This window comes from Armigeres subalbatus, chromosome 2, assembly GCF_024139115.2.
Source record: "Armigeres subalbatus isolate Guangzhou_Male chromosome 2, GZ_Asu_2, whole genome shotgun sequence".
Classification (NCBI taxonomy): Eukaryota; Metazoa; Arthropoda; class Insecta; order Diptera; family Culicidae; genus Armigeres; species Armigeres subalbatus.
In genome coordinates this window covers 216,043,516-216,062,683 of record NC_085140.1, presented here as the reverse complement: position 1 = coordinate 216,062,683, position 19,168 = coordinate 216,043,516, and the positions used below count along the sequence as shown (strand labels likewise).

Below are 19,168 nucleotides of genomic sequence, written 5' to 3'. Positions count from 1 at the left end.
GCGTCACTTCTTCTTATCACGAATAACTTTTATACTGTCGGAAACTCACTTTTATTGCTCAACAAATGGGGGGAATACAATCATGGAGTACCTATCGGTTTCTAGCGCTTAACATGGAGGGATTTTATTTGATAAATTCAGTTAAAAAGAAACTTATCATCTACTACAACTAGCTCAGATTCAAATCATGTAGCATTCTGTTCTAGCAGTACTACTACTACCTCGACCTCAAATGTAGTACTAGATCAAGTGGGTTCTTCACGAATCTATAGATATACATTGGGAACTTGTTGAGAATGAACAGCACGTCATTTGTTCGGCATGATGGACGATTGACACGATAGTTCCGCTACTTTCCCTTTCCCACCTTATCCGAAAAACAAATGGCCTAGACCTCAGAGAGCTTGACTGATTGACTAATGTCCGCTTGCCTATGTCAAGGGATACTTACTTGATACTTGATGGGCTACAGCTCTTCGATGAACCTACACCGAATGGAGTATTCTTCTCCACTGGACTCGATCCTGGGCCAATCGCTTCCAGTCGCCCTGAACATTGAGCGCCCTAAGGTCCTCTTTAACTGCACAAAGCCATCGTGTACGCGGCCTTCCACGAAGCCTGCGGCCTCTTCCGGGTTCTCTACTAAAAATTATCTTTGCTTGACGTTCTTCCGGCATACGAACGACGTGTCCAGCGCACCGTAGTCAATATCCAGCAATATCCAGCCCTATATATACCTAGTACAACTCGTGATTCTTGCGACGCCGCTTGATACCGTTCTCCTTTTTACCGCCGAGTATTGTCCGCAGCAACTTACGCTCGAACACTCCGAAAGCTCTGTCAAGAGATATGTTATCCAAATCTTTTGGCGATTTGTAGATTGGGGTCTCCAGTAGCCTTGCGAACAAAGGCGTAGGATTGCCAATCCGGAGATGGCTAGTTCGATTCTCGGTCCGGTCTAGGATGTTTTCGGGTTGGAAACATTCTCGACAACCTGGGCATAGTGTATCCATTGTGCTTGCCACACAAGATAATTACCCATCCAATTACGGGCATATAGAAGAATTCACACCGCGAAAATCGGAAGACTGCGGTGGACGTTTGCTACAAATTTCAGCTAAATCAAATAACTTTTGTTCTAGCATTTTTCTCAAAGGTTATTCTATCCTAATGAAATCTTCGAAAACAGTTGTGATAAGGGAAGTGTTGAATTGGTTCATTTCTTTCAGAGTTAGCCGGATAAAACCTGATTTGAACACATTATTGTTATGAAATTTGATCCAGGCGTCAATATTTAAACATGTGATAAAATAACAGACATTTCGATACAGTACAACATTACATATTTAAATACAATTTTATTAAACATTGATAATATTTACTGCATTTTTTGACCGTAATCAGAGAGTTGCTTATGTGTAACGTATCCTGTAATTTAAAGTAAAGGGATTAGCAAATACTTTATACCATTAACAATTATATGAACCATTACCAGAGATTCCATCAGCATCCGTTGTGGACACAATAATCGATGTTTTCGAAAGGCTTGGATTATTGATTCCAGAGAATGCACTTGGCTGTATGTAGTTGGACGTGACGGGGGGCTGAAGAGAAATTTTATATTAAAAATAATTTGAAAAACTTGGATTATAAATGGTTTATACCTTGGCTAAAGGTGCTTGAACATATCCATTTGAGCTCGGTTTTACGACAGGTGCTAAAACGTATCCTGTTGAAGGCAAACTTAAAACATTATCCTTAATATTATTAGTCTTAATATCCATTATATCAGTGTTGCTGAATTGTTGCGTCGGTTGACACAAATCATTTTCCGTGGGTAAGTATTGTTGCTGTGAATTAGAAAAATATACATTCAAACCGATTGGAATGTGAAACTTGTCAATTACAAAAACAATATCCAAATAAAATATTATCTTCAAAAATTAGACAATAACCATTCAATTCTAAGTTTACAAATCAAACTTACAGATTTTCCATCATCCGACAGCGATAATAAATCCACTTCGCCATCTACCACTCCATCCTCGTGATCTATGTTGTCGTCGTTGGAACCAATACTTGTAGAATCGTCAAGGGTATGCAAATTGTTCTTGTGATATCGATGACTTGGTGAGTAGGAGAGCAAGGTTTCACCAGCATTTTTCTCCAAATATTCATTCACGTAGCTATCATTATCGCCTTTAAAAATATCCGGTTTCTCGGACGTTACAATATCATTCAACGCGTCAGGAAGAACAACCTTGATATTCTTAATGTGCTTCATTTTCTTCAAGCTCATATATGTGCAAATAAAGAGACTGATGATTCCTAAACATGTGACAAGCGTCAAGAATATGATAGCTTCGGTGTTGCTCGGACCATAATTGCACCAATGAGTCAATGGCCATGACCATTCACCATGCAAAATGGTGGCATACTGGTCAATTTTCATCCAGTCAATGAAAGGGACATTATGACCATTGGGTTCGCATTCCAATCCGCTTGGATGCGAATGGTAATTATATGTGGTAGGCACACCATAATTCAGATAATAAGAGTACTTCTGGTCGCAAGCCAATTTGTTCCACTCGGTGTAGTTTGGTGCATGAGGGCTCAGAATAACATTCACCGCCCGAACTGAGAACTCATACTTGTCCGTCCGATTTGAGTCTGCTGCACCCAAGCAAATGGACCGTTTCAAGGTACAACGCGTGCCAGATACCCGCATAACTATAGCTGATTCCTCAGTTTGGGTATTTGTCTTGATTTTGAGTTCAAAATATTCCATACAGCCAGCTTTTTTATCCGGTGGCTGCCATATTATAGACAACCTTGTATTGTTTGAATCCACAGAACCCGGTTGCTGCATTATTCCAGGTGTTCCAATCTCGGTTGTAATATCCACTGAATTCGAGTTATTGGAATAAGCTATTGTGTAAGCTCGAACAATGATTTTGTAATTGGTGAACGGCTCCAGACCGGTCAAGGTGTACGTAACGTGATCGGTATAATTTTCGGGATCAATTTTTTTATGTTGATGATTGTACCACACTTCGTAGTTCATTTTACCTCCGTTGATCTGCAGCGGTGGATCCCAGTGCAGAATAACCGAATCATTGCGAACGTCTTTCAACATCAAATTCCGCGGTGGAGATGGTGCTGGAAAGTAAAAAAAAATGAAAAACCGATCATAATTAAATTGTGATAATTCTCTACGAATGGTCTGAATAGCGTTAAACAGTGACAATGTCTGATTTAATCGATGTTTTCTTCTGCTCATTTTTTTACTCCTTTTCTAAAAAAAAAGATTTTCTATAATTTTATACTATGTTCGCACTAGGACCTTGTCTCATGTTATTCGGCTGTCTTGAAAAGCTCATCATTTTGTCGATAATTTGAATAACATGTTATTCATGCCGTAGTGCGAACATAGTATTATATACCAGACGATTTCTAAGGGTCTGTCTCATTTGGAGAATTAATTCAAATTAAACTTGAAAGCATTTGCGTAACCAGCCCCGATGCCTAGGGACAATATATGACGGATCACCGTCAGGTTTCCACCAGTAGGCAGTGGAATTTTTTTTTTGCATATTTCATAAGCATTCTATCTATTACAAATTTAAAAAATCCAGATTAATCCACCTAGCGGCGATGATGCCTTTCTCATGCATCGTAAAATGTACTGAAAAAATCACATAAGTAAAAAAAGACTTTAGGGGAATAGATCGCATCTTTTCTATAATTTTGTATGTTTTTACATTAATTACTATGCATTGCCACCATCTTTGAAAAAAAAAATTCTTTCAATTTTGAAATTTTTTTCTAAGGGGGGACCTTTGGGAAAAACAATGATTTTTAAATAATTCCGTCTTGTGAGGAGTAAACTCTCAGTGGATAGAAATACGTCTGGTTAGAATGAACGAACAAATGCGAATGATTTATTTTATAAATATTAATGACAATAATTATTCTTACGCCTACTATGACCGTTTCCGTTTTCTCTACAACACTCCTCCTAAACGGCAACAGTCAGTCCAATCAACTTGACTAACTTCTCTAGTCTTGTGCACCTCAACGTTAAAAATGGGCAGAACACGCACTTCATTTCTTGCTTCTCAACCAGATCTATCGTAAAATGGAATTTCGTTGCGATATGTTTCATTTTCCTTGCTAGATTCTCCCTCTCCATCATCTTCAGGCAACTTTGGTTGTCCTCGTGGATGACTACCCGCTGCTCGTCGTTCAGTTCTTGCAGTAGTAGCTTTAACCAAAGTGCTTCCTGTGCCGCCTCAGCAAGTGCGATGAATTCGGCTTCTGCTGTTGATAGTGCTCCACATGTTTGCTTACGGCAAGCCCAGCTTACCGTTCCTCCGTTGACCTTGAACGTAATACCGCAATGGGATTTTCGGTTGTCTCGATTTTCCGCCCAGTCGGCGTCAGAATAGCCGATGATGGTACCGGTCTCACCTTTCCTGCTTAGTCGTAGTAGATAGTCGGCTTTACCCTTGAGGTACCGTATCACACGTTTCAGCTTGATCCAGTTCTCTTGGGTTTGCCGATTCGTCTTCGTGCTCAAAATGGATACCGCAGTCGCAATGTCGGGTCGGGTGTCCACAGCTATGTACAACACTTTCCCGATAAGATTCTGGTACTCCAAACTTGGACGTACATGTTCATGATAGCATTAGAGGCGAAAGTATAGAATTGATAGTTCCGTTAGGATACGGCAGGCATGAAGAATGTTTTTATAGAAGTCGATTTGAAAGCGAGCGGAGGGCAATATTTGTGATGGCACATATCACACGACCTTCCTTCTGCCAAGCTCCCGTATGAAGGGGGAGGGAAGAATATCAGTGTGGAAGCTGATATATCTCCACTGGCAAAAGGAAGGTGGTTTGACTTGCTCATATGCCATCGCGTGCGGAAGGATTTGCTATCGACGAGTACTGTCTCCAAATTTCTAATATGACATCAGTATTTAGTCGAATAGGACCAATAACAGCTGAATTGATGGATGCCCCCTCAGCTGTTATTGGTCGACGGTACAGCAGCAGTGCCTTTCTCTGCTTTGTTCTCTCCGAGGCAGCCAAGTCGGTTGCGACGAGACGGACGCAATGAGAGAACAGAACTGTGCAATAAAAATCCTATTCGACTAAATGCTGATGTCATATTAGAAATTTGGAGACAGTACTCGTCGATAGCAAATCCTTCCGCACGCGATGGCATATGAGCAAGTCAAACCTCCTTCCTTTTGCCAGTGGAGATATATCAGCTTCCACACTGATACTCTTTTCTCCCACTCCATACGGAAGTTTGGCAGAAGAAAGGTCGTGAGATTTATTTCATCACAAATATTGCCCTCCGCTCGCTTCCAAATCCACTTCTATACAACATTCTTCATGCCTGCCGTATCCTAACGGAACTATCAATTCTATACTTTCGCCTCTAATGCTATCATGAACATGTACGTCCAAGTTTGGAAGATGATATTAGCATTTCCATATCATTGTTAATCGTTTAACTACACGTAGGAGTAATACACACGAACAGAGGCGCCTCGTCCATACGTTCTACCTGTTCATGGAACAGGTAACCATTTTTAGTTCAGAAGTAAGAAACTTAATGTACTTACAATTAATTTCCTAGCAATTAATCATTAGGGCGAACAAAGTTTCACGTAATATTTCCAATGATGGTTTAATATCTAACGAAACAAAATATTTCGTAGGCAGATCAAGTTAACGCCACATGCTTCGCGTATAGTCAAATTGCAGCTAAATGTGTGTTTCTCCGATACACCACACCCCATCACATAGAAAGGTTTTGCCAGTCGTGCGATCCATAACGAAGAACCAACAGCAGCGCTGCCAGAAGTCATATTTAAAGTTTTTCGCCATGACAAATGATTTGAAATAATTTCCTCCTTGGTATGCTCACTCGTTCTCCGCGCGCAGAGAACCAGCGTGAGCGTTGCCAGCTTTCTCCGTTTCCTGACATCATCCTCTTTCGCATGCGAAGCAAGCACGTTTGGATGCAAATTCTGCTATGCGCGCAGGAGTCAAACCCGTTCGACGCGCTGCGAGAACAATCAACGACGCGACGCACCTTCGGTTAGACTCGGTCGGAGTGTCGGGCTGTGCTTTGTCGAAAGGCGCACCGCGCACGCTTTCGTTCATACTCCGATGATTAGAAACAGTTTGTTTTTCTTTTTTCTCCTGATGAATATGCAATGCATCAAGAACAATATTAAATTAATGTTTGCGTTTTCAAAAGATACATTCAATAATGCTTTTTTACGAATACTGAAAATCAATCAACATAGAGAAAAAGGTATAGTTTTCATTAAATTTGAAAAATTAAATAACTGGAACACTTTTCAGCTTCTAAATGTGACTCATTGGTCGTCACAATCTGGGGCCGCATCAAACAATTATACTAATAATGGTAACATTTCTTTCATAGCAACAAAATATGTGAGAGTTTAAATATTAGCGGCGATGGGTCCCGTGTACCCCGAATGGTGGAATGAGCCGATTTAGAAGATCTCTATTCTGAGAAATATCCAGTTATGTATTGCCAACTGTTACCAAGTTAGATTTTAGACGAGTGTTTAAGTGACTTAGTGTTTAAGTGCATGTCGAATTACTTCATTACTATTGAGAAGCAATAAAGTATCGGTTTCGATACAGTTCTTGTTTTATTCCCAAGAGTACATGACACGGTCACGCTATTCAGACCCTTCACAGAGAGCATTCTCATTGAAGGCGCGCCCCTTATCAAATCTTTCCTTGAGAAAACAGAACAGTAATACTGTTAATTGGCCATACATTGGATCCCTAGCCACATCCTTGTCTTGCTTCTAGAATATCACCAGTAAAGCTATAAACCCGGGATTAAGCTCTATCTACAAGACCATTTCAATCTAGAGAAGTTGTTCAGTAACAAGAATTTCCGTGTGTTCCTCGAACTAACATTGTTTACCAGTTCATGAAGAGTTAGTACCCATAGAACCCTAACTCGATTTTTCCAGCAGTTAGTTCAGTATAGGTCGATGGGCCCTGGTTTTTATAACTAATTGCTAGAAAATATGTTTCCGCTGCATACAATTTAGCATCAAACGAGAGGAATTTGAGTCTTTCAACCATGTGCAGGGTAAAGTTAATTTTGTTATAATTCAAAAACTGCAATTGGTAGAGAGGACTAAATTCGATAAATCGTTGAAATACCACAACTTATTGCCCTAGCTTGAAGAATGGATTAAGTTAGGGCTCGGTTTGGTAGATCTTACACCGTAAAACACTACGTAAAAGTGATCTACCAGCTTTACGGGGCAAAGGCTGTTTTTTGTAATATTTGGTTAAGTTGTACAAGAAAAGGTTGTAATATTAGATTAAATGCACAACTTTCATTCGAAGCCACTCAGATTGATGAATTATTTTTACCAGGATGGTAGAACAGGTGTAGCAAAAGTCCACGAGACGCCCCTGCACACGAAATCATTAATTTAGTGTTCTGGTACTCGGTGTTGGTCTTCAGCGGCGTCCCGTTGCTCTCGCTCTTGATGTATCCAGGGTCCAACGGTGTTTTGGATGCTTTAGCGTCCGTCAATCCGCTTGATTCGACTAGCTCTCGAATGTACTTCTGTTGGGTCAGAAAGTAATCCCCGTGCTTATCTTTCTCTACTTCCATCCCTAGGTAATGACGAATATCACCCAGTTCGCTGATCTCGAAAGACCGCTTCAGCTTCCTCACGAGCGCTTCAATCATTGACGGATCATCGCTCACCACTACAAGATCGTCGACGTACACCAGTACGTAGCACCATTGCCCATTTCAACTTCTTCCGGTACAGGCAAGGATCGGATACACAGCGTTCGAATTGCTGTCAAACCAGTTCCTCATGTAGCTTCTGGTTCCACGCTCTTGCCGCTTGCTTTAGCCCGTACAAGCTTCGATTAAGTCGGCAGACTTTGCCTTCGCTTCCTCTTCCACATGGTTGCCGCATATATATATCTGCTCCTCAAGATCGCCATTCAGGAATGCGGTCTTGACGTCGTACTGCTTCACCACCATGTTTTTCTTCGCTACAACTGCCATTAGCGTCCGGAAGGTAGTTTGATGTACCACTGGAGCAAACACTTCATCGTAGTCCGATCCGTATTGCTGGCTAAAGCCTTGGGCAACCAAGCGAGCCTTGAATCGTACAATCTCTCCGGCGATGCCATGCTTGATCTTGTACACCCACTTGCATCCTACAGCTTTCCGTCCTGGAGGGAGATCAGCCAACGTCCAAGTGTTGTTGGCATGAATCGACTCCAATTCTCTGCGTGCGGCGATGCCACTGCCTTCCTGTAGTTCTTCGGTTCGCTGTTCCCAACGTTCGTGGTCATCCTTCGGTTCGAATTTGTAGTTAAGCACTGGTTGGGATCGGGGTTGCTATCCACATCGCTGAAGCCCTCGAAGTCGCTTGAATCATATGGCCGGACCTGAGAAATGTTTTGTACGGGAAGTCGTTTGCTTTGCATATGAAAATCTTGGTACTTGCCTGGTAGTACGTGCTCCCGTCCGCTGCGCCTCAACACCTTTGACTGAGAAGGTGGATTTGAAGATTTTCGCGAAGGGAGCACAGTCATTTCAACAATAGTATCAGTAGAAGTGTCAGTGATGTCTTCATCTTCAGAGATTTCTTCGGCTGTTTCGTATGCTGCCTCATCATGGTCTTGAATGTTCGGAACATTTGACACTTGACCTGGAGCACTCCCGAAGTCCACCGGCACCACCGTGCGTTGCTGCCTCGTTGGTAGAGCACAACCGCCAGTGCATTCGTCGATGAAACTCACCTCTCTACTTTTCAGGAAGCACTTCGTACTGGGATCGTACAAGCGGTAGCCTTTCGTCTCCTCCTCAAATCCAGTCAATACGCACGGTCTCGATTTTGGATCCTAGTTCCGTCGTTTCTGCTTGGGTACTTACACCATGGCCTTTGTTCCAATTCCAAATACCCTGACGTGGGAAATGTCCGGTTTTTTACCGCTCCAGGCCTCTTTAGGAGTCAATTCGTGACCGCGGGTGGGAGATCGGTTCACTATGTAAACCGCCGCTGCCGTTGCCTCCTCCCAGAAAGATTTCGGAAGGTTTGCTTCAAATAGCGTGCACCGCACCGTCCTGTTTGCACGCTCTGCCAGCCCATTTTGCTCATGCGTGTAGTCGTTTGTTGTTTGGTGCCGTATTCCCATCTGCTTCAAGAAATTTTGAAATCCACCTCTTCTTCAGATATGGTCTTCAGGAAGCACACGAACATTTTACGCGAACGATCGTCAATGAACGTCACGTAATAACGGCTTCCAGATGGTGACGATACCTCCATTAGTCCCGCTACGTCTGAGTGAATCACTTCCAGCAATTATTCAGCTCTTGGATCGCTTTTGCTGAATGGAATTCGGGTATGCTTCCCGATTGGACACACCACGCAGTCACTGTGCTTATCGTTTGAAATTTGGATTCTGCACGCTATTCCACCGGCCAGTTTCTTCACGTTACTGTACTTGAGGCGTCCCATCCGCTTGTGCCAGGTATCGGTAGATGCACATGCGGAGCTCAACATTGCTTGGTCGGGTTTTCTTACCTGTGCAAGCTTGAACAACTCGTTCTCGATGATTGCGGTTGCCACCAGCTTACCTTCGGAGTTGAAGATTTTGCAGCCCGTCGATTTGAATATAATCTTAAAGCCTTTCTTCACAATATGTACCACCGACAAAAGGTTTGTCGACAGATCCGGGATGAACTGCACGTCGTGAACAGGAATTCCATCTTGATCCTTGCGGCACACCGGGTAAATAGTGGCTGTACCACACGCTTCATTCTTCATCGTCTCCTTGTTGGCAGCAGACCCCGCTGGCGTTACGCACGTCATCTAGCAGCTGCAGATCCCTCGTCATGTGCTTAGTTGCACCCGAGCCCAGGTACCACTGGTCCGCATCCTGGCCCTGTATTGTCGACAGCACCGTGCAGAAGGCGTCAGCCTTTTACTTCCTGGATTCTCCGGACAGAACTTAGCGATGTGACCAAATTTTTGCACTTCCTGCACTGCGGCTCTCTGGGCGGCGCCGAATTTTTTCTGTTTTTCTCGTTGCCATGGTGAGCTTGTGGTTTTGTTTGAAACTTACCCCTAGCAACGAACGAAGTTTTTTCACATGGCAACAGTTCTTCCTGCAGCAAAATCGTCTTGATAGAATCCCCCGTTATGGCCGTTCCGGAATTCTTCAGCGCCATGACCATTGGCTGATACCAGCGGTAGTCCAGCCAGCAGGAGAACGCCGACGAAACGTTCTGGAATCGGAAACCCAATTTCGTTCAGCTGATGGCACGTGGAAATCATCCTGTTTGCGTAGGCCTCCATAGTTCCGCAGGACTCCAGGTCGGTCCGAATCAGCTTGTAAAGCAATCCAACTTCTCGCGTCAAGCCATTCTCCTCGAACGCCGCGTTGAGCTTCTTCCAAGCCTCCAGAGCTGTCTTCGCGTCCCGAACGTGGTAATAATTTGCTGGTTCCAGAAACAGGATAATCTTCCCTTTCGCTTTCTTGTCTTTCACGGGGTCCACCGTCGCAAACGATCCATCTGCATTCTTCTTGGGCTCGACGGCTTCCCAAAGGTCTTCCACTTCAAGATAAGTTTTGACGGCAAATTTCCAAGTAGTCCAATTTTTCTCTGCCGACCAGCCGTTCGATTCCGGGATTCGAATTCGCCATTACTAACTACTAACACTGGGACCCGTAACCTCTTGTGAGGAGTAAACTCTCAGTGGATAGAAATACGTCTGGTTAGAATGAACGAACAAATGCGAATGATTTATTTTCTAAATATTAATGACAATAATTATTCTTACGCCTACTATGACCGTTTCCGTTTTCTCTACAACATTCCGAAATGCCAATTTTCAATAGCAAACAATGGGACAGCATTCCCCGTCGAATGCAAATTGTTGCGAGTAAATCGGGTAATGCTAAGTGTGTAGCTTGCTGCTGCGCCAGGAAATCACCCATTGCGCATTATTGCACTCGGCGAAGGTATCGCCTTACTCGGATCACTGTTGGACTCTGACTGAGGGAGAACGATGCTTGGCTGCTTGCTCGTCACCAACACCAAGACGGCATAAACAGCATATAATATAGAGTGGTATACAACAGGGCTGTCTCGCCCCACACATCCCCCTTTCTCTCCGGCTTTTTTGTTAGTCTCTTGCAATTATAACTTGTCCTTGGTTTTCTCTTTTATTGTAAATGTATTATTGAGCTTATATTTAATTATATTTAATTAAACACCACAAAGATTTATTTGCCGAAGGCACCATTCAAAGGCCAAGGAAATCGAAAACCATTTTCTACGGAATATTGTCCTATATTCAGGCAACGAACAGATATTTCCGGTTTCAATAGATGAAGTTTCCTCCAACGGTTGTACATCCACCTCATTCATATGCTCCACGATACAATTTGTACGTTGGTCTTCCTGGTCTTCAACTCATAGAGGGCCATAGAGGGCCATCGCAGAGGGCCATTGTAGGTGGTTGTAAGTACGATTTTCTACTACAATTTTGGCGCGTCAATCTCCAGCTGCTGAGCGAAGCACATCAACTCAACACACGAGTGCCACGACCTCCTACCAAATATTCCACTCTCTCATCTGTCACTTTCCCATCTAGGGCTAATGTTAATGGCTAATATATATGCCCTTTATTCGTTACCCGTAATGCTGGGTAGACACCTTTACGTGGTGTGTTCCGGGGTAAGATCTAGCACGGTTACATTGCCAGCTACAGGCAAATCCTGACCTTGCTCATTATCCAACTCTGTGGTAATTATGAGGGGGTCGCTAAGTCGGTGGCCTCTCGTTAAGTAAGTACCACATCAACACTTCCTTCCTCTCCCTATTTATGGTGAAGATGGGCGTGGCCAGGAGTAGTAATCCTCATGCTTTTGTTATTTTTGTTAGGACTGGAATCAAGAACCACTTCCCTTTTTGATTTCTGATAGCATTCTAGATAAGGATCTCAAAAGTAAAACATGAGTATCACTAGTGTCCAATCTACGAATTACACCGTAACAATGCTTATGCTATGCTAATGCTAATGCTAATATATATGCCCTTTATTCGGTTTATGTCATTTACCATACCCGTCTCAATCCCTGCAGATGCGTCTCCGAATTTCGTCGTTGGTTCATTCATTTCATTTATTCAGTTTACATCTAAACAGACAGCACTGAATCAACAATTTGACGCTACAATACACGGTTTGAGGCCTGCACCTGGTCTGTCCACCTCGCCGAGTGTGCTCTACGCCGTCTCACTCCTGCCGGATCGGAAGCGAACACCATCTTTGCAGGAATGCTGTCCGGCATTCTTGCAACATGTCCTGCCATCGTACCCTTGCGGCTTTAGCTACCTTCTGGATACTGGATTCGCCGTAGAGCTGGGCGAGCTCGTGGTTCACAGATGATACGCCTTCGTATTTCACGACTAACGTTGTTATCAACCGTTAGCAAGGATCCAAGGTAGACGAATACCTGGACCACCTCGAAGGTATCCCCGTCTATCGTTACATTGCTTCCCAGGCGGGCCCTGTCGCACTCGGTTCCGCCCACAAGCATGTACTTTGTCTACGATGCACTGGTGGTGTCCAACTTTTGTTGCTTCACGTTTCAGGTAGGTGTACAGTTCTGCCACCTTTGCAAATGTTCGGCCGACAATGTAATTCGCGAAACAAATAAACTGACTGGATCTGTCGTCGCTGATATTGATTCCGTAGATCTGCAGTCAAACAAAGTACGCGAACACAATAACCGCCCTAGTTTCAGCTCCGAACTTCTTCTGAAACGAACTTTCTCTCGGAGTTTGATCTGTCAAACTAAATGATGCGTTTTTTAGTGCAATTTTATGAGAATCTAACGCACTTCGTCCGAAGTTGGGTTTCTAGCCTATATATTATTGTCATCTTTTATGTATTTTCCTGTCATGTACATAGTTTTCCAGGTGGTCATGACTGTAGCAGGTTTCCTCTATCTGGTCCTTATACAAATCATACTAATAGAGTTATTCCATACCAAAGCGTAACTCTCTGAATGTTCCCGAAATGATCGAAAGCGTTCGTGTAATTTGAAATACTCGTTTTTCCCCTTTCCAACGTCGCCTTGAGTTATTTCAGCGAAGTAAATAAGATTCTACCACAGTTTATTTTTATTGGCCATCTACGTTTAATCCCGTAACTACTCAATTAGTAATAACCATAAAATAAAAGCTTTTATCCCAGATTTCATGAACTTTCATAGCAGCAGTTTTTAGTACTTAAAGGTATATAATGAATGGTTCTTGAAAATTAATTCCTCTTTCTTTTTGTTTTGCTTTGCATTGGTTTAGAAAAATAAATCTAATGTTAACTAAACTTAACTTGTTGACAAATGCAAAAATCGAAAATCGTTACAACTATTATTGTTAGTTTATCGGAAAGTTCACATTCGTGCATTAAATGCCCTAGCAAACGAACATAACAAAACGATACAGATTTATTTTTAGTATTCTATTCTGTAGTGTGCTCATAACATGTAAGGGAAGGTAATCATATGATAATTACGTCTGCCTCATACGCAGCTGGTCGTGGGATCAATCCCAAGTTCAATTCTCCTATATATATTTCTCATGTTTTAGCAATCGCTAAGATTAGAAAAAGACTGAATACCGGTTCCATCTTCTATTCTTTATCTACAACTTGACTAATTCTAGCCGTAACTGTTAGAAATCGAAAAGAGCGACATCCATCCGTCATCCGTTTTGGCATCCATTGCAACCTGTTAATCAAGATGAGCCTCTTCCATAGAACCTACCCCCTAGATTCCAATAATATTCTCGTGGCGAGTGCAGAAGTGTAGAGCTTTTGAACTGAGCACATTGAGGTGCTCAGTGCGAATCCCATGCCCTAGCCATTGGCTCTCTATGCAATTGCGATTGTTCTGATAAAACACGGAGTAGCAACTACGACATGTAAGGTTATCATGCTCAGGCTCTACTTTGTTAATGCAGTGTTCTTCTCATAAGACAAAAACCTCGAAACATCGTGATTTCGCATGAATTGAAACTCAAGCATAATCCATTTCTTCAAATTTGCGAGCAAGTTTTCCAAAACATTAGGACTCCAATATTAAGATCTAAGCAGCGATCTGGGTATTATTTAACCACCATGGTTAGAGATACATTCAATATTATTCTTGACATTCGATATTAGCTGCACCAAGTTGGGTCTCCAGTTAGCCTTGTGAGCAAAAACGTAGGATTGTCACTGCTTATAGAATACGAAGTTGAAATGCAGAGCCATAGATGGGATATCACAATTGCTAAACATTACTTTATTTTGCATTTTGAAATCAAGGCTCTTCAAAAGCGGCATCTACAACTTCAATATTACTTTCTTACAACGCGCCTTTGCAGTTTTTTTTATTCGCATTTTTTTATTCGGTGGTTTAGTAGAACCTAGCGATCCTATATTAAGAGATGTGCGAATACTTTTCCAGACGATTTAGCAACGCTGTTACTTTAGTAAACAAACGCGGCCAGCACTTGCCGTGGCGCAAAATGTTGGAGCTCGAACATGACTTTACGTATAATGGCATTTTCAGATTTCGTTATCTAACGTCCAACAGTGCATTATCACTAAAATAAAAGTGCAATATAAATGAACAAAGTACCATGCATAAACTAGACTACTTTAACTTTCCAATATAAAACAAATTGTTTATTCGACAAAACTTTTCGAAAAATCTTTTTCATTACAATCACAATACCTTTCAATCCGCAACAATATCAATGTTCATTTGGCTCAGATTTTGACAGCTCTCAATGCTCGATTGGCTCAAGATGGCCGCTTTCGCATATCTCTGAGTGTAGGATCCCTAGTAGAACCATGCTACAATAAGCTGAATTTGGCAGATTATTATGCATTATGTTGTAGTGTGTGTTTTGTTTTATCACCAACATCGATTTGGCACTTATGGTACTGGTACTTTGGCTGCTAGGCTGAGGTAAACTAGATATTTGATACGCGACCAGGTGAGTCATTGGTAATCTTGAACTAAGCTTAGATTACGCAAGTGAATTGAGCAAGTCGCTTGACTTGAACGTCTGAACTCCTCCGTTCAACTCACTTGCACGAAAAGAAAGTTGAACATGTTCAACCTTTGGCAAGTCAAATGAATTTTACTGAAATATTACTTGTCAAAACCTCGGTTAAAACATAGCATGATACTTTACGATCAACGCCCCATTGTTGTTTCCTCAGAAACTTGCTTTGTGTTTTCTAGTGCTTTTATCACACCATTGTGTTTTTCGTCATCAAACCATTTCAACTATGAACGGACCTTTCAAATCGCCCACGACATGCTTTGAACTGTGTTCCAACTCGCAAACCTTCAGCTATTCAATTAATCTGTCTGTCATCATAACTCGCATATCATTCCAACTTTACTTGGCGGTCTTCCCAACACGCCATTACGGTTCTCAAAACACGTAAAAAATCTCAACTCAACTCTCAACTCAACAACACGACATTTCAGTTCTTTCACACGCAAATCATTCAAGCTTCACTTAGCGAGCTTAACAATACGCCATTATGGTCCTTCAAACACGCTAATCATCAACCGTCTAAGACGAATTAAGTACTGTCCATTTAATTCCACCAGTTAATTTTCGTTATTTTTGCAGATACGTACTGCCGTCATACGCATATTTGTCCCATGTTTGCTGGGATTTCCTATGTACATGGGACAGTTATGCGTAGAACGGCAGCGTATTTCTACCACAACTGTGTGGTCGTCTTCAGTGTCTCGTACTTGACTCGACGACGCTAATCATTTTTACTTTGCTTAGCGGTCTTCAAAACACGCAAGTCATTTAATCTTTACTTGGCTGTTCACTAAACACGCCATTGCGGTACAAAAACACGCAAATTCTTTCATCTCTACTTGGTGGTCTTCCCAACATGTCATAGCGCCCTCAAAACCCGAAAAAAAAACATTTTTACTTGGCGGTGCTCAAAACACGCCATTGCGTTCCTCAAAACACGCAAATCATTCCATCTTTATTTGGCGGTCCTCTAAACACGCCATTGCGGTCCTAAAAACTCGCAAAACATTTCATCTATACTTGGCGGTCCTCCGAACACGCCATTGCGGTCCTCTAAACTCGCCAATCATTTAATCTTTTCTTGGCGGTCCTCCAAACACGCCATTGCGGTCCTCAAAACATGTCAATCATTTCATCTTTTCTTGGCGGTCCTCCAAACACGCCATCCATTGCGGTCCTCAAAACTCGCAAAACAATATTAATCTTTTCTTGGCGGTCCTCCAATTCGCCATTGCGATCCTCAAAACTCGCAGAACAATTCATCTTTTCTTGGCGGTCCTCCAAACTCGCCATTGCGGTCCTGAAAACTCGCCAATCATTTCATCTAGAGATGAGTGACGTTTAGCGCTCTCACACTAATGTGCAATTCGGAATGTGTAAAAACATGTTTGTTTTCCTTCTGCTCATAACCTCAAAAATGATCGAGTCATCACAATGATTTCAAAAGAGTCAAAAATTATATGGAAATATACTCATTTTTACCCAACCTTTGCTGAGTTGCACCATCTGGGAGTGTTTGTTTTCCCTTTATCGCCACTCACACATTCGGACGTGAGAATCTCACTTTTCTTGGCGGTCCTCAAAACTCGCCAATCATTTCATCTTTTTTTGGCCAAACACGCCATTGCGGTCCTCAAAACACGCAAACAATTTCGAATCTTCTCCGTTTTACTTAAAAACACGTTACCGCGACTCTCCCAATTTGGAGCACCGTTCCCCACGTAAATACTGCAAAAAGCAAACATCCTTCTTTGTTCAGAAATTTACCTTTTCTTCTAAGATTGCGCAGTGGGTGATTTCCATGACGCAGTATTATTATCAGGCACATTAGTTTTAACATTATTCCACTTGATACTAACAAAAAATGAGCAGTAAAACCTGCCACTGTCGCCAAATGTGTAGCTTGCTGCTGCGCCAGGAAATCACCCATTGCGCATTATTGCACTCGGCGAAGGTATCGCCTTACTCGGATCACTGTTGGACTCTGACTGAGGGAGAACGATGCTTGGCTGCATGCTCGTTACCAACACGACGGCATAAACGGTATAAACAGCATATAATATAGAGTGGTATACAACAGGGCTGTCTCGCCCCACACACTAAGTTCCAAAAAGTGTGTCTACAAAATTTGTACACATACACACATATACACAGACACACACATACACACACACACACGGGGCAGCAGGGACTTTGTCCAAGGGTTTGACGACCCCTCCCCATGGCCACTGCGAGTTAGACCGGGACCATCGTCCATAACCCCTAATCCCAAAGCGTTAAGCGACCCGTGCCGAGGGGATGCATGGCCAGGGGAGTGAAATAATAACAAGGGCCGAAAAGAATGCCCAGGCGAATGAGGGTAGCAAGAAGTCTAGGGTAGACGCCAATCGCTCCATGGCCAACAATTGAGAAATCATCTTCTATGGTAAAGTAGAGCTTATTTTATGAGCGGTGAAACTTATAATTTTTAATCATTTGGGAGATATTCTTTGTCAAATTTATGCGCTAAGAAAATAAAAATAAATGTGTTATTTATGAAAGGATTATAGAGTTCGCTGAATTGAAAGAAGAAAAATAATTGAATTAACAAGAATATTGGGGGTGTCCAATCTGCCCCGGGTGTTCATAATGCCCCCTGGACCCCTATCTCATCACTTTGCCTAAGACCAGCCAGATGCGTTTATTTAAAGAAAGCATTGCCTTCTTTCATTGTTTCAAACCACAATAAAAATAAATTTAGACCGGATTACAAAGCACTAGCACCATGTAAATAAGTAACATTAAATAAATATTTCAATGTTAATTATTCTAGCTGAATGCCTCCAAAGAAATGGAATTCTGCGAAACGTTGTTCGGTGAAAAGGACATTCCGCGAAATGTCGTTTGGTGAAAATGTGTATTCCGCGAAATGTCGTTCGGAGAATTGGCACATTCTGTGGAATGTGAAAAACCGCGTAATGTTTTTCGACGAGATAGTATACAACCCATTTTTGCGAATTCGAACATTTTAAGAAGGCAAAACATCACATTTCGCCCTACACGCCTACACCTGACAAAAAGTTAAAGAGGTATGCAGAGTCTAACGAACCGTTACACCACACAATTGGAAACCGCGAAATGGTACACATTGAAATGGTTTACCATGAAATATATTACCGCAAAATGCCGGACACCATCAATACAAATAACCTAAAAAAATACTTACCATCTTCTAGAGTTGTGTTGAACAGAGGGTCACTTCTAGGGCCGATTCTAGTTTTAGAGTACATCGCAATCTGAATTTTGTACGTGACATACGGTTTCAGTCCAGTTATACGATGCCCCGTAGTTCCAGTTATGTTCAGAGATTCCTCCGGAACTTTGCAACTTTGATCACGCGGCGAACTGATTGGACAATATATTATACTGTAGCCTTCAACAATCGCGCTGTCTCCACATTCCAATTTCCATTCCAGATCGATATACGTAGACTGCATAGCAGGGATCCAGATTGTTTTCAATTTTCCAATATCGTTTTTTTGAGTGGCTGTGCAGGATGCCCAAACCATACCGGATGAGAGATTACCGGAATTGGCAGCAACAGCGAAGTTTAAAGTCGAGCTGACGTTGTTTAGCTCGTAACTATCTCTGCTGCCGTCAATACGATCAAAATTGATGGATCCATTGCAATCGTTTGGTGAATTACTGCTAGAATTACACCAAAACACCGTATATGAAGTGATTCTTGTTGCATGCTCTGGTACGAGTTTCCACGAAAGAAGGTATTTGCCTGCATCCGAAAGTAATTTCGTTATTTCCGGCTTTGGAGCCCGATATCGTCTAGCAGGAATGTAGAGATTACTCGACTGTATCGAATCTCCTTCGCTGTTAGAGCTGCGTATGATGAACGTGTAGTTGCCATCCGTCATGTTTCTGAATTGAATCATAGAGCTTCCATTGCGACCTTCAGTGATGTTGCTGAAACGAAATTAAATGTCGTTAATGATTTATCTTAATT

At 42.2% G+C, this 19,168-nt stretch overlaps 1 protein-coding gene across 1 annotated transcript in view; it reads right to left on the bottom strand.

The window, feature by feature from the left end:
* Positions 1-1,338: 1,338 nt before the first annotated feature.
* Positions 1,339-19,168, bottom strand: part of LOC134211641 (cytokine receptor-like) — a 39,434-nt gene continuing 21,604 nt past the window's right edge. Inside the window, exons 6-10 of the mRNA XM_062688724.1 lie at positions 18,377-19,128; positions 1,988-3,159; positions 1,665-1,850; positions 1,493-1,604; positions 1,339-1,428 (exon numbers count right to left, since the gene is read on the bottom strand). Of these exons, the coding sequence (XP_062544708.1) occupies positions 1,379-1,428; positions 1,493-1,604; positions 1,665-1,850; positions 1,988-3,159; positions 18,377-19,128 (2,272 nt within the window). The 3' untranslated portion in view covers positions 1,339-1,378. The remainder of the gene's footprint in view (positions 1,429-1,492; positions 1,605-1,664; positions 1,851-1,987; positions 3,160-18,376; positions 19,129-19,168) is intronic.